This window comes from Xenopus laevis, chromosome 2L, assembly GCF_017654675.1.
Source record: "Xenopus laevis strain J_2021 chromosome 2L, Xenopus_laevis_v10.1, whole genome shotgun sequence".
NCBI lineage: Eukaryota > Metazoa > Chordata > Amphibia > Anura > Pipidae > Xenopus > Xenopus laevis.
This window is the reverse complement of record NC_054373.1, coordinates 84582623-84598305: the sequence shown is the minus strand read 5'-3', so window position 1 is coordinate 84598305 and position 15683 is coordinate 84582623. Positions and strand designations below refer to the sequence as shown.

At 36.8% G+C, this 15683-nt stretch overlaps 1 protein-coding gene across 2 annotated transcripts in view; it reads left to right on the top strand.

The window, feature by feature from the left end:
- Positions 1-4456, top strand: part of LOC108708211 (protein argonaute-3) — a 50607-nt gene extending 46151 nt beyond the window's left edge. The window contains exons 17-19 of one of the 2 annotated variants that reach the window (XM_018246682.2): positions 665-766; positions 1761-1960; positions 3544-4456. In XM_018246682.2, coding sequence (XP_018102171.1) covers positions 665-766; positions 1761-1960; positions 3544-3652 — 411 coding nt within the window. In that variant the 3' untranslated portion in view covers positions 3653-4456. The remainder of the gene's footprint in view (positions 1-664; positions 767-1760; positions 1961-3543) is intronic. The other variant, XM_018246683.2, reaches the window with a different exon arrangement.
- The last annotated feature ends 11227 nt before the right edge of the window (positions 4457-15683 follow it).

The following is a 15683-nucleotide window of genomic DNA, read 5'->3' as shown; positions in this document are numbered from 1 at the left end:
ACATTGGACAGTAAGGGGCAGATTTATCAAGGGTCAAAGTTTTTTAGTCAACACTCTCAAATTCGAATTGTGAATTATCTAAACTCGATTCAAGTTCAAGTTTTAATTCAAATTCGAATTTCGAGATTTATCACACTCTGGCCCTTTAAGAACTCTAATTCGACTATTTGCCACCTAAAACCTGCCAAATTACTGTATACGTCAATGGGAGATGTCCAGGGATTTGGTGATGTTTGCAGCCTTTCTGACATACAAGTTTTTTATTAGTAAATTTGATTGGTTGAATTTCGAATTTATGGGAGTTTATGGGAGTTTTACATAACATGAATTCGAAATTTGACCCTTGATAAATGTGCCTCTAAGTTTGAACCATTAAAGTCTATTGTCCCTTATCTGACCTCTTAGCCTCCAGTTGGGCAGCCATGTAATAAATCATTTTATTGAAAATGGCAATTATTTACTAATTTATTTACTATTGCTATGTTATTGGTTAATAGGTATGTGAAAGTGCATTACTCGCTAAAGGGAATGGAAATAAATAGTTTACTCCGTTAACTTGAACGTATTACCCTTACCATAATGAATCTTCCTATATACAGAATCAATGTAGTCACTTGCTTTGCATGTATCCATGGCAGTGGATTACATTGTATCTTTGCTTCAGGTCGGTAGAAGTGGAAATATCCCAGCTGGGACGACCGTGGATACAGATATCACACACCCATATGAGTTTGATTTTTACCTCTGCAGCCACGCTGGAATACAGGTAAAGAGATCTACAAAATACACACTGGCCTTCTTATACTGAAAATGCAAATGTCTTACTGACTTCTGGGTGACAACCAAACACAGATACCTGGTAAATGTTTGTGTGAATTTCATAGTCCGTTGGAAATCCAAATTAATAATGCACCTTCCTCATTTTCTATTTTGGTGTAAAATATTGCTGCTATGCATCACTTCTAGTGCATTCTAAATGACATATAACTGTATATATGAAGACAGTTATAGTAACAGCCCAGCTGTATGCTACTTCTACCCCTTACTCGGGTAGGGGGATGGCACCTCTTAAGTAAATCCTTGACACCAGCTGGTGTGTTATTTTCCATAAAACAACAGAGTGCTTGCCATTTTGACCTAGTGGACCTCAATAATTAAAAACAAAAGCAATTAAATATGGAAAATAGAGCCAGAGGCATCGTTACTTACAAAGAGAATCTCCCGTAAGGAGTAGGTCTGTTTGTGCAGATCCACTCTAAATTATGGCCAATTCTGTGAAGCAACCTCTCTTTATTATCTTACTACCAATTCTAAATAGGAAATAAATGCTCCTTTTTCACCAAGGCCAGTGGGATAAACATTTAGAACAATACTAGACATCACCAAATATACAGCTGGTTGCTTTATTCCCCTTTATTAGTGAGAAAATCAAGGCAAATACTTACAAAGAGAATCTCCCCTAAGGAGTTGGTCTGTTTGTGCAGATCCACCCTAAATTATGGCCAATTTTGTGAAGCAACCTTTCTTAGTATCTTACTACTACTTCTAAATAGGAAATAAGTGCTCCTTTTTCACCAAGGCCATTTAGAACAATACTAGACATCACCAAATATACAGCTGGTTGCTTTATTCCCCTTTATTAGTGGGAAAATCAAGTCAAATACTCATAAAAAAACAACAATTTCCTGTATGTTAAAAGGCATGCTGCTGTGCTGAGCATAGAAAATCCCACAATGTATGCTGTGCTTTCTCTTTCTTAGGGTACCAGCAGGCCCTCTCACTATCATGTCTTGTGGGATGATAACTGCTTTACTGCTGATGAACTCCAGCTGCTGACTTACCAGCTGTGCCACACGTATGTGCGCTGCACACGTTCAGTCTCCATTCCTGCACCTGCTTATTATGCCCACCTTGTGGCATTTAGAGCTCGGTATCATCTTGTGGACAAAGAACATGACAGGTAATTATATTGTCACAAGTAATCAACATTTACACTGTCCTTATTAGTCTTGCATCCGTCTAAGGAAAATATAAGCAGTGTCTGAACAGACTTTACCTTCTTGACACACATATATATACAATACGTTGGAATGATAGTTGTTTAATTACACAACTTCACTGATGTAAACATGTACATTTTGCCAAAGTGCAAAAAAACAGCACCATCTAGTGGTTATCAGTATGAACATCATGCCACTTGCCACGTCATGTAGAGGTTTTGGGGATGAGTCATTGGGGCAAATTTACTTACCTTCGCCAGGGCTTCGCAAATTCACGAAGATCCGAAGTTGCGCACAAGTTATCGATCGTTTGCGAAATTGTGCTAGCGATATTACGATCATCGGTTCGCTAGCGATGGCAAATTTGCATACGGCGTGCAGTTAAAGTACAAAGGCCGTATATGCAGCAGCAAACACATTACACTACACAAGGCCAGGGAACCTTAATAAATGTGTTCTAATGCCCTACACATGTGCCAACAGAATAGTTTAGGTGCCATATGTTATCAAATGTAGGGGGGAAGGAGGGTACCCTAAAAAAAATTCGATCTTTTTCAGCCTATAAAAAGTAAAAGACGCCAATCTTTTTTTGGGACTTAGAAAAAATGTAAACTTTTTTTGGACCAATCCCTATCTACTCTGTCCGCAACTTAGTGAATAAGCGTAGTTACGACCCTTTGCCAGAGCACAACTTCGTCTGGCGTAAGGGTGCAAAGTAGCGCTAGAGTTGGTTTACTTCGCTAGAGAATTTACGCCAGCACCCGTTAGTAAATCGACGAAGTGGCAAAATTACGTCACACTGGAGAATTTTCGCTAGGGTTAGCCACTCCGCCTGTTAGTAAATTTGCCCCATTGAGTGCATCATCCCCACTAATGTACAATTTAATCCACAAAGAAAACCTGCTAAATATTTGTTTCAAGGTATGCATTGTTATTATGTGTCTGGCTTGCAGTCATGTATACTTTAGGTGGCAAATTTGAATTATATTTGTTTCACATAACATTATTTATATCCTTTAAAAGTTAATACTCTCAGTCTGGGAGGCACATTTATAAAGGGTGGAACTTCAATCGAAATTTATTATTAAAATCAAATTTTCTCAGCTCGGATGAATTGAATCGACCCGAAAACTCGAATCGAATTCGATTTGAGTTCGAAAAACTTGAATCAAATTTAAAAAACCTCAATTCGAGTTTTTTTTCTCTGAAAAAAACTCAAATGTCAGGAAGGCTACAAACAACTCAAAATTGATCCCTGGACCTCTCCTATTGACTTTTAAAAGCAGTTCTGCATGTTTTAGGTGGCAAATAGTCAAATCTGAGTTCTTAAACGGCCAGAGTATGATAAATCTCAAAATTCAAATTAAAACTCGAATCGAGTTTAGATAATTCACAATTTCAATTTGAGAGTTTTGACCAAAAAAACATTTTCACTTTGACCCTTAATAAATCTGTCCCTTAATGTTGGTTCTTTAGTCAACAAGCAATATTTGCCTTTTGTGAATTACAAATGCCTATATCAAATGTCCCTTCTGTGTTACAGTGCTGAAGGAAGCCATGTATCTGGGCAAAGCAATGGTCGTGACCCACAAGCCCTTGCCAAGGCTGTGCAGATTCACCAGGACACCTTACGCACCATGTATTTTGCGTGAGAACAACTGCAGCCCCCAAATACACACAGGTTTGACTTACAGAAAAGAATCTGCTGTGTGGGTTTCCAGGGCAAAAGGGGATTGTTCTATAACTGGCATCCCCTACCATCCCTTCCCCACACTCCCTTCTGCTTGCACTGACGCCCAGGCACAGTGATTGAGGGGAGAGCTAGTCCTGGGAATAGAAGATCATTGAGGAACACAGCACTATTATGCAATATGAAACCAGCCAACTGCAATGGAGCCTCCACTTGGATGCACTGCTTATATTTTGTCTTTTTTATCTTACTTTAAATATTTTAACCCTGTATGCCTTTACCTCAAATTGCTCTGCAGCATTAGCTGTCTTTGCAACAAACAAAACAACAACAAAAAAAATAGTGATATTTAGAGGGGCGAGTACATGTGCTAGCGTGTACACACCAGGACAGCCTTTAACGAGCATTGGGTGTAATACCTACATTGTAATAAGTGTTTTGGCCCATCTGCTGTAATCCTTATAAAATGCAGTTAGTATATTGCAGGCCGCAGCAAGTAAATAAGGATTGTTTACAGTGGTAATGTAAAGGGGTTGGCCACACCTACCATTGATCTTTATTTGCTGGCATAGAATTAATATCAACACTCCAACAGGGAAGGGGACCAGAAGCAGTCATTTATTTGTGTCTGTATGAATACTCATACATATGTCTTTAAATATGAATGTATGTATATATATATATACTTATATAGTTTTCAAAATGGACCAGCACTCCAGAAGCTTTATCAAATTTTTTTATTCAAACATCACTCTTGTGTCCAACGTTTCGGCCCACATTGGGGCCTTTATCTAAAGGTCCCAATATGGGCCGAAACTTTGGACACAAGAGTGATGTTTGAATAAAAAATTTTGATAAAAGCTTCTGGAGTGCTGGTCCATTTTGAAAACTACATACTACGTTTGACCAGAGCACCCATCTTGGATTGTGAAAGAAAGAGTGCAGGTACTTATAGAACAATTATATACTTATATATATATTTATATATACATACATACATATATTTATATGTGTGTTTTTAAATGATATATAAATGTGTTTGTCAGAAATATGAGAGAATCAAAGTTTTAAAAGGGGTTTCCTCTATGCATTTTGAGGCACTCTTGTCCATACAAATATTGTTTTCTCTCTCTCTTTTTTTTTTTAATCTTTTTGAAACTCTAGGGTTTGTAATAGCCACATGCACTTTCGCAGTCCTCTTCCCTTCATTCTGTCCAACTGTAAGATACTACTGTTTGCAAGACTCAAGCAAACGCACTACATGTGGCCAGCAATGAAGCGTGCTGCCAATTGGGATCATCTCAAACCTTCTCAGGAAGGAATGAACAAAGCAGGGCATAGGGCCTTTAGTATTCATCTAAGCCTGTTCCCTGTGCTGCTATTAACTCTTTACCGCTTTTAAGCAGTGGAATCCTTATACCTGGAATAGGGTTGTCTGTTGTTTAACACAAGATGTGGAATGGTCTGTTCGTTGGAAATGGCCTTATTTCCCTGCAAGCCACATTGTTGCTGTTTAGTACTTTTTTTGTCACTTCCTCACATCTCTTTGTGTTCCCTCCTCCACATCATTTGCTAAGATCAGACCAAAAACCCTGTTGCATTGTAAAGGAATCCATTAAAGTACTGAGATAGGTCTCCACTACCCCTTTATGGGATCCTCTTTAACATTCCACCAGCTGGTGAAGGAAAAATCATCCTGAAAAGAATGCAGTTTGGGAGGTCCCTACAAAACAAATAAGTGTTTTTATGACTATCCTTACCCATTTTATATTGTTTGTTACAGTTGCTAATGTATTTTCATCCATTTAAATGGCTGGGCATCAATGTGTAGCCTTTTACATTTTTAATATTTATTAGATGAATAACACTTAATTTAATTATTTCAGAACATATTATTAGCAGCCCATGTATAAGTATTGTTGCTTCATTGGTGAAATGTCTGTAACTGACTGCTTACTGTTTTATTCTGCTCTTATTTTTTTTAGTGCAATAAGCAAAAATAATTTTAACCCTTAAACTTCTTTAGGGGAAGGGGAGCATTGCATTTAGTGTCTTTGCAATCCTCCCAGGATGCTTGAGGGGTTAAATATGAATCAATATGAATCAAAGCCTTAATTATAAAAAAGGAAGTGTCAAACGTCCTGGCAGTATATCATAGTATTCAATATACATGTGACCTGTTTTGTCAAGATGTCCTGTCCACACTCAGTAGAATCCTGTAGTAGAAAAATACTGTTTCCCAGTGTGTGTCAGTTGTTCAATGTTTGGTACTTTTGCTTTACATACTTGTGCACAATTTTTGTTTTTTCACAGACCAACGCATGTACATTATAGTTTTCTGAAAACCATAAACATTATCAGATTTACATAATTTAATGACCGTAAAGTGAGATGTGGGAGACTCGCCATCTGAATTATGACATTGCCTCATTTTAATGCTTTCTCATCAAGTTTATTTCTGTTTCCAGGACCAATGCAGCTACTAGATTGTACTTTAGTCTAATGAATGTCTGATTAATTGGATGAAAAAACTGAAATGAATCAATTTTTTACAGTCCATTAAAATACAGTCATCTCTGCAGTGCACTTTTGACTGTATATGTATGGAACTTGTAAAGATGTTGGGGAGAGAGAGCCTCAATAAAATGGAACAGGTTTTGTTAGAGCCTGCGTCTGTCTTTCATTTCACAGTAATGGCAGTAGCAATTGAGAAAAAAAAAATCGGTATAAAAAAGGTTCTACTTTGTAAATTATATTAATGTTTTTATTAACTGAAATATGTTTTAAAGCAGAGCTTAAATGTTGCCACGTGAAAATGACACAGAGGATTATTACTAAAATCCAAATTTCTCTCATTAGTTAGATAAAAAAAAACACTACCATACCCAGTTTTATAGTATTTATTATTAAAAAAGCTCTATTTAATCCGTTCTGTATAAAAATTCAATAAAATTGAGCGAAAACCCTTATTGTACAATTTTTTCTGAGTATTTTTTCCCGATTCTCACGATTTTAGGGCTTTTTCGCCTAAAGTCAGAAATTCCAACGCAGACCACAGAAACGTCAAAGTAGTATAGGGACCTCTGCCATTGGCTTATACACAACCTCTGCAGGTATGAGAGGGTGTATTTTCGGATTCAGGCATTTTGTTGCATCAGGCTTTAATAAATCTCGAAAAATTCGAATTTTGTCCCAAAAAGCCCGACCGAGTTTAGTAAATAACCCCCAAAATGTATATACGTACATCTTGACTCACTGTAATGCCATGTATCAGCCTGCAGAATTAGTACCGTGACAACATATGACACAAGTCAGCAATAAAAAAAAAATATGAATTGTCTTGTGGTCTATTTTAGTGTAGGCTATACAGTGCAGTTTATTTGTACACTACTTCAGATGTATTTGGCAAAGTGTATTAGAGCCTCCTGATAACAGTATTTTAATTTAGAGACATAGAATCTGTGCCCTAACAATGCCTATGTTGCAAAGAGCAAACAGCCAGAACTAAAAAAGGTTAAAATGTTATTGCTCTCTTCAGTTTTAAGAAAAAAAATTATTTTCATGGTTTATAATCTGAACCCTAAATCAGATTTCAAGATGGATTAATTGCTGAACACTACTAGTCCATAACATTCAATAAATCCTTCTTATATTTGCATTTCAAATCAGGCATTACAGCCTGCTAGGCCAATATACCTTGATTTTCTAGTACTCAGTATTATACATGGAAATATGGAAACAATGCCAGAAAGCAGAAACGTTTGCCATTACATGTTTCTGTCAACCACCCATTGCAAGATAAATTCCTGCTTTCTGGCATTCTTTATACTCCCCTTTATAATACAGAGACTGCACATGTGCCTTGGGCCAGAGCACGTTGGCGTTTAGCCATAAATATCAGCCAGATTGGATCAATGGAAGTTTGTGAATTTACAGATTTGCTGACACAGGTATTGGACCTGTCATTGAGAATGGTGCTTTCTGGATGAGGGATCTTTCTGTAATTTAGATCACTATACCTTAAGGGGCAGATTTATCAAGGGTTGAATTTCAAAGTGCAAAAAACTTCGAAATTCGACCATCGAATAGGGTAGTTCGGCATTCGAAGTCGAAGGATTTTTAAAATCGTACGATGAAATCCTTCGAATCGAACTATTGTACGATTTTACCAAAAATCCTTCGATATTTGAAAACTTGCCCAAACACTCAAGATAGGTCATAGGAGGTCCCCCATAGGCTAAACAGCAATTCGGCAGGTTTAAGTCGAACTTTTTTAATTTGACAGTACTTCGATTTTCAAAGTTTTTCACTTCGAATTGAAGTCAAAGTCGAATTTGGCCTATTCGATGGTCAAAGTATCCAAAAAGTCGACGTTTTTGAAATTCGAAAATTCACTTTGACCCTTAGTAAATGTGCCCCTGTGTGTACTAAAAATGATTTAACATTAAATAAACCAAATAGGATTGTTTTGCCTCCAATATGGGTTAACTATATCTTAGTTTAGATCAAGTACAAGGTACTGTTTTATTATTACAGAGAATAAGGAAATCATTTTTAAAAATGTGAAATATTTGATTATAATCAAGTCTATTAGAGATGATCTTCCATTAATTTGGAGATTTCTGGATATATAATCAAGTCTATTAGAGATGATCTTCCATTAATTTGGAGATTTCTGGATAATCTGCTTCCAGATAACGGACCCTATACCTGTACTATAAAGAATCTTTTCATCTTATGATAATTATATGGCCTTTCCTCCAGTCGCAAAGAATCTCTTGCATGGATAAAAGAGACTTCTGTATACTGGTACCTCCTTTATATTGGTATAACTAATCATAGTGTTTTCAAAGTGCCTTTTCTATAGTAAAAACAATCCTAATTAGAAACTCAAATCCACCAACTGCATTGCAATTGTTGACCTTTCTAGAGAGTTTTTGAATTGCTGAACCTGATTTAGTGATGGCTCTAATCAAATAAAAAAATTTTATTGGGATTTTATTTTATGCACAAAGTATTATTAGATTTAGTAGCAGCTCCCCTACATTAAACCAGTTGCCTTAACCAAAGGTCTTGTCATGTAGTTTACACAACATTCACATTTTTTCTTTCTTAATAATTCCAGTGTATTCAACTCCTCCTTTAAAATGATGGGGGCCAGTGGGCACAATGTATATTGTGTTCACATGATGGTAGATTTTGTTCCAAAAACATGCAAGTGCGCATTTTTAGGTTTGAGAAATGACAGTTGGATATCATGCCTTTCCATGCTTACTTAAAAGGGACCAGACCAGAGCAGTGTGAAAACACATGTACCTGTACCATCTGTTGCAAAATATGTAGGATTAGAAATTACTTGAAATTCTATGACCTGTTTAAAAGCTTTTGTCCTATGGCCTTGTGCATTAATATGGCCACATATTATATATATTATTTCAACAGGGGGTACATTATTATAAACACACATAATAAATTCACACACGCAATAAATACACATACATAATAAATCCACACACATGGGACAGCCAGGAAAGGTTGTAGGAGGTACAATTGAAGGTGGTCTTTATTTATGTGCAGGCCCGGATTTGCGGCAAGGCCGCATAGGCCCGGGCCTAGGGCGGCAAAAAATAGGGGCGGCATGCCGCCCAGCCGCATTATGGGGACGTTCGCGTCCCCATTCAACTACACCAGCTGCGCCGGCGTTTTTTCGCCGGCGCGCTGGGAAGGCGGGCGCTAGGACCGCGCGGCTGCTGGTCAGACCGCGTGGCCTAGGGGCGGCCGGAAAAGAAATCCGGCGCTGTTTATGTGGTCCTGTAAATCAATGGTTGAGTAGAGGCGGGCCAAAGATCTTTAGCATTCCAGATAAGGGGGGCAATCTGTAAGACCCACTATAGTATATTTGCTGTTTAGCATATATAGAGAGCCTACACAGGAGAGAGAGAGAGGAGCTTTTATTGATAGTTTCTTTAATGGAACTACAGTAAAAAACTTCCCTTTGATTTCGTATTCCACGAGGAGCCTCAAGTGTTGCACCTCATAGCATTTAGTGTACGAAATTAGCTTGTTAAAACAGCATTAAACCTTCATTATCACATTTATTCCATTTTATTTTTTATTACAGTTGTTTTTTGGTAACGGTCTTCTAGTTAGCAAAGCATCACTAAGCATACACGGCATCACAGTGCATTAGTGGAGAAGGAAATCATTTACAAAAAAAGATGGGTGCTAACATTTTGGACATTGCATGTGGAAGAATGGAAGTGGGTAAATGATGTTCTGCAGTTGTTGGTTTGCTGCTTACTAGGCTTGGGCGAATTTGACCCGTTACGTTTTGCCAAAAAATATCAGCCGGCGAAATGTCGCCAACGTCCATTAAAGTCTATGGGCATCAAAAAAATTGAGTCTATGGTCCTCATTTCCACGGCGAAACAAGGTGAAAAAAATCGCCCATCCCTACTGCTTACAAGATGTTCTGTTGTTTGTTATAGCATGTTATTATATACACAAGTACGAAAATCTAGTGGTTCCATTGGTCCTGAAGACTAAAGCTGGTGCTAGAGTGAATGAGGCCTGTTTAGTCCAATCATGTATAATATGGCAATACTGGTGACTGCTTACGTAATTTTGGCTGATGGTTTCCCAACAGAAATACGTCTGATTTGGATTAGACCATGTGGGTCAGAAAAGTTTGCAGTCGGTCCCAAACACATAGTGGTGGTTGATAGATCTTAGCTGACCATAACACTCCACAATTTGTCCATATGTTCGCACACTCAAAAAAACACAATTTAGAGAACACGAGTGGGTTTAAAAAAGTTTTGTTTTACTTTTATGCAGAAAAAATTCACATAAACAACGCCATAGAACAAAATGGCATAATTTGTATAACATCAAAAACAATATACAATGTCTACCACCCATTAATTATACATAGCAAGCAAGACATCAACAAGGAGTGGATACACCTACCAGCAAAATGAGAATGGCCCCAACATTTCGGCACCAAGGCCTTTGTCAAAGGGATTTTGGTGTGCCCTCCAAATGGTGTGCCCTCCATTTGCTATTAATTATGACCATAACACTCCAACATTTCCTAATTTCAGATGTTGATACAAGCAATCTCTTCCTTTCACTTATCCTAATATCAGGATATATCATATACTTTATTAAATAAGTAATAATCTAATTTTCATAAGAAACTGATTTGAGGCTGTTGTGGCATGTTAATCACACATTTTTTTTCATATTTCCAAAAAGTAAGTTATTTGTAGCCATTTCTGCCACAGCATTGCCCATTAACACACATTCAAAATGCTTGTGTGTTCTTTTTCCCTTTTTCTCTTTTTCAATGCACATCATGTTGAAATTTTGTTTTCTTTTTCTTTTTTTTGGAAATGTCCATTATAACCATAGAAGTGCATGGCTTAGGGAGCCTTATTTATTTGCTTATGTCTGTTTCATTAGGGTGAAAGCTGCCTTACAAACTATGACCTCCAAAACAACAGCCCCTATGAAAATGGTGGAATACTTGCTAAGCTGTACTATTTTTATATAGAAGGACAACATATATTCTGACTCCATAATGGCTGACTATAGCACCTTTATAAAGGTAAATTACTTGCCAAATACACGCTACAGGAACATAGCATTTCAATTAAATCAGAGTATATTTCTTTCCATTTTATCTACTGGAGACTTCTGGAAACTTAATGGTCTTCTGATATGAATATATATAGTTATCACATATTTCTGTAACACATGGGCTTGGGTAGGAGTGGCACTTTCTTTTAAAGAATTTGTTGTCCCTCTGTATATTGTGCCTTGGTTCTGTAGGTGCAACTTCAATATCTACACAAAAATGTGCCCCAACGCACATTGGGGCAAATCCACTAAGCTTCGTAGTTGCGCCAGCGTCCGATTTGCCACACTTCGCCAGGCATATTTTCGCCAGCGCTGCGCAAATTCACTAAAATCCGAAGTTGCGCTCAGGGGAAGCGTAAGGTTGCGAAGTTGCGCTAGCATTAATTCGCCAAGCAAAGCAAAGTTAGGCTTAATTTGCATACGGCGCCAAATTGAAGTTACAATGGAGGTTTATGTAGCAGCACTACACAAGCCTGGGAAACCTTAAAAACAGCAATTAAGATTTTTATTTTCCCCTACACATGTGCCCACTGTATAGTTAAGGTGCCATGAGTTAGGAAATGTAGGGGGGAAGGAGGGTAGCCCCAAAAATTTTCGATCTTTTTCAGCCTATCACCCATAAAAAAAGAAAAAACACCAGCGTTTTTTGGGACTTAAAATTTTTTAACTTTTTTTGAAGCAATCCCTATCTACTCTATTGCACTTCACCTGGTCTGAGGTGGCAAAGGAAGTCTGGCGTAAAAGGTAGCGTTCAAAATAATTTCCGCGTCAGTGAATTTGCGTAGTTACGTCCGTTGCACAAATTTGGCAGGCGTAAGGGTGCGAAGTAACACTAGCGAATTTACGCCAGCGTCCGTTAGTGAATCGGCGAATTAACGAAAATGCGCTACGCTAGCGAATTAACGCTAGCGTTAGGCGCTTCGTCGTTTAGTGAATTTGCCCCATTGGCTCTTGTACATCTACTTGACATTATTAATTCAAATGTGTCACTGTCACTTTAGAAAGGTTAAACATCATATATATATATATATATATATATATATATATATATATATATATATATATATATATATATATATATATATATATATATATATATATATATGGGTGTACTCGCTGTGGGGAATCATAAAGCAGAATTTTTTTTTTGTTGCTACCTCCATTGCATAAATATTAAGTAAGTATTAACTAAAGGTACAGTTAGTTCCTTCATAGTTTCATTCATTCATTCAACTTAAGGAGCAAGTTTTATTTTTATAGTATGGCCTTTAAGGTGTATTGGCAAATTCTAGTGCTGTAATAGAAAATGAATATTGAGACATAATCTATTTTTAAACATAAAACAGCAGAGTAAATATATATATTTGTATTATTTAACACCATGCTGCTCTCTGCAGAAACATACACAATTAGCTAATATACAAGGGCATTATTCATTAAAGTATATTTTATACCCCATAAGACCAAGTCTGATTTATTCTATTCCTTTGTACAGTACTGTGGACTGTGTTGAATAAAAAAATGTAAAAGTATGTGCATGTTATTGAGGTTTAAATGTGCTGTAATTCTTTGGGTAAATCAGCTGGCATATAGGCTAGGATCTGGGTCTGTTAGGTGCCAAGAGGCTTCAGATTAAATATAAGTTTTAATAATTTGGGGTTTGGTTATTTTTGCCTAAGCAACTTTGCAAACATACATTTATTACACATTTCTATGGTTATTAAGTTATTTGTGTATGTATTGTTATTGAAAGCAGTGTTTGTCTGTCCCTTTCTATTCCCTGCCCTGATAGGTCAGACTGTTGATACAATGTAAGGCAAGGCAGCTGATTAACAGACCTGTATTTGGTGGGGAATGAAGACTTTTGCAACATTGTTTAAAAAGTAACAACCAGGAGATACCCAAACACTGCTTTCAATACCTATTGTGTTTACAAATAACTTTAAAAGCACTGAAAATGTGTAATAAATGTATTTGTGAAAGTTTCTTATATTTTTGGCTTGACTTGCCCTTTATTAACAGACTATAACACCTTAATAATTTTACCAGGCATCAGCATATTTCATAATTAATGTTAAGATTTTATTATATTTGTGCACTTAAGGAAACCTTGGAGTTTTTTTTTCTTTGTCATTAACTAGAAAGTAACAGCCCTGATCCACTTTTAATGACCTAAGATTGCATGGCGTTTGCAAATGTATTACAAATTGGTTTTGGACAGTAACACTAAGGGAAGATTTACTATCGCTTTTTTCTTTTGCGAGGTAATGATGGTTACTGCTTAAAAGAAAACTAAAGAGTAACATAAGCAATATGGCAGAAATGTTGTACATTATGTTTTGGATTTGTATACCAGCCCAAGGCAACCACAGCCCTTTAGCAGTAAAGATTGGTGTTTCTGAAGATGCCCCAGTAGCTCACATGTAGGTCACATGAGCTAATTAACAGACAGAAATATGTATTTTGCTTCCACGCTTCTTCCTGTTAGAGTTGTGGAATTTCTGGTCAGATGATTTCTGAAACAGCGCGTAGACCATCACAAAACTGTGGTTCAAGGCAAGAGATGTGAAAGGGCAATATTTACTCAAGTGTATATAGCAGTTTAGTAAGATTTTTTTGTTGTTAAAATATTTTATTAGATTTTACACAATGCAGTGCAAGTAGAGAAATACATGAGTAAGATCTGTTGCTTAAGCATTCTTTTGTGGGTATAGTTTTCCTTTAATAACTGAGGTAAAAGACAAACAGCATAACTGAATTTAACAGTACTGCATAACATAACCAAAATAAATAATCCTGCTAAAATTGGTGCTAATGTGAGTACTGGGTTGCTAACTGCACAATTTCAGATTGCCCAAAGGAGTATCCTAAAAGGTTATTTATAGCAATGTACATAAAACAGTGAAGTGCCTTTCCAGATATGGTGCTGTAGCAGAGAGTATTTTCAACATTAGGAGTAAAGCAGCTTGGTTACTGTGTACTGTTATTAATGTTGAGATTAACATGCCTGGGCAGGGAGTAAACAATGTAATTCAGAAGAAACTAAAGAGAAGGCTCTTCAGATATATAAGGCGAATATTTTTGCTACTGTATGGGCACATGTATAAGTGACCATATGCCCAAATTTGGACATTTTAGCTGTACATTTATTGCTTCATTTCATCTTCACCCTTAGCAAGCCAGTTCAATATTTTGGTGTGTTGCCATAAGTTGAGTCCAATATAGCACTAAATTATAAACCTTGTAAATAGAAGCTAAGTGAGGTTTACAGTTGATGCATTGTTCATATTATATGGTATATTGGATCCTTTCAGGCCAGTTAAATTATCCTTAACCACTGGCTGCTACTTACCATTCAAATGAATAGCACAGCCAGAATAGGGAAATCACAGTTTCACTGTGTCACAGGCAGATAGTTCTGGCCATTATACACAATGGAAAGCAGCTGCTGGCAGGAATGAGCATTGTGATTGGCCCCTGTGCTTATTTCAGGGATACCAGTGACAAACGGACCTGTGTGCCACTGGCCTAAAGGTTTACTTCGCTATTCCTTAGAAACTAGAAACAAGTAATTCTTTGCTTGTGTTATATTGTGATCTGTTAACAACTCTCCATTTGCCTGTGTAGGAAATTGAAATATTCTAGGAAAATGCTTGTTTGTAGATGTTCAAACACTGTTTAGCTGTAGTAGCAAATAAAATACAAGACCAAACAAACATGACCAAAAAAAAACATCTTTTGTGCTTTAAACATGCACACTATAGACTTGTTTGTGCATTATACACACTATCTACAAAAGTATCTCTCACTGGCAATCTATTTTTTTAAACATTCCATTACAATTACAGAAGTCCTTCAAAACAGTTGTGGCTTCTGTGAGGCTCTATTACAATTAGGGCCTTATTTATCAAAATTTGGATCCGTCTATTTTTAAAGGTTCTTTCTACTTCGATGTCCCCTTATTTTATAATTTTGCCTAGGATGACTCCCATTGACTTCTACATGACCTTGCAAGCTGTTGGATGCTGAAGTTTTACATTTAAATTTTTTTAGCTTTGTAAATACTTGATTTGAAGTTATAATTCGAGATTGTGAGTTTTAGTGCAAAAATCCTCAAATGGCTGTAAACCCCCAAATTCAAACATTGATAAATCAGTCCCTTAGTGACATTGCAGCTCTCCTATTGGTGCTAATCTCTATAACATCATAAGCTCCCTCCAGAAGTGATTTCTTATTTTTATTCGCACAAAAAAACGAATTCCCCTGGTTGTTTTGTAATCTGTAAAGGTGGGAACTGGTGAACGTCAAGGGCATTATGTTCTTTCAGTCTGTTAAAAATGTACCTTCTTACT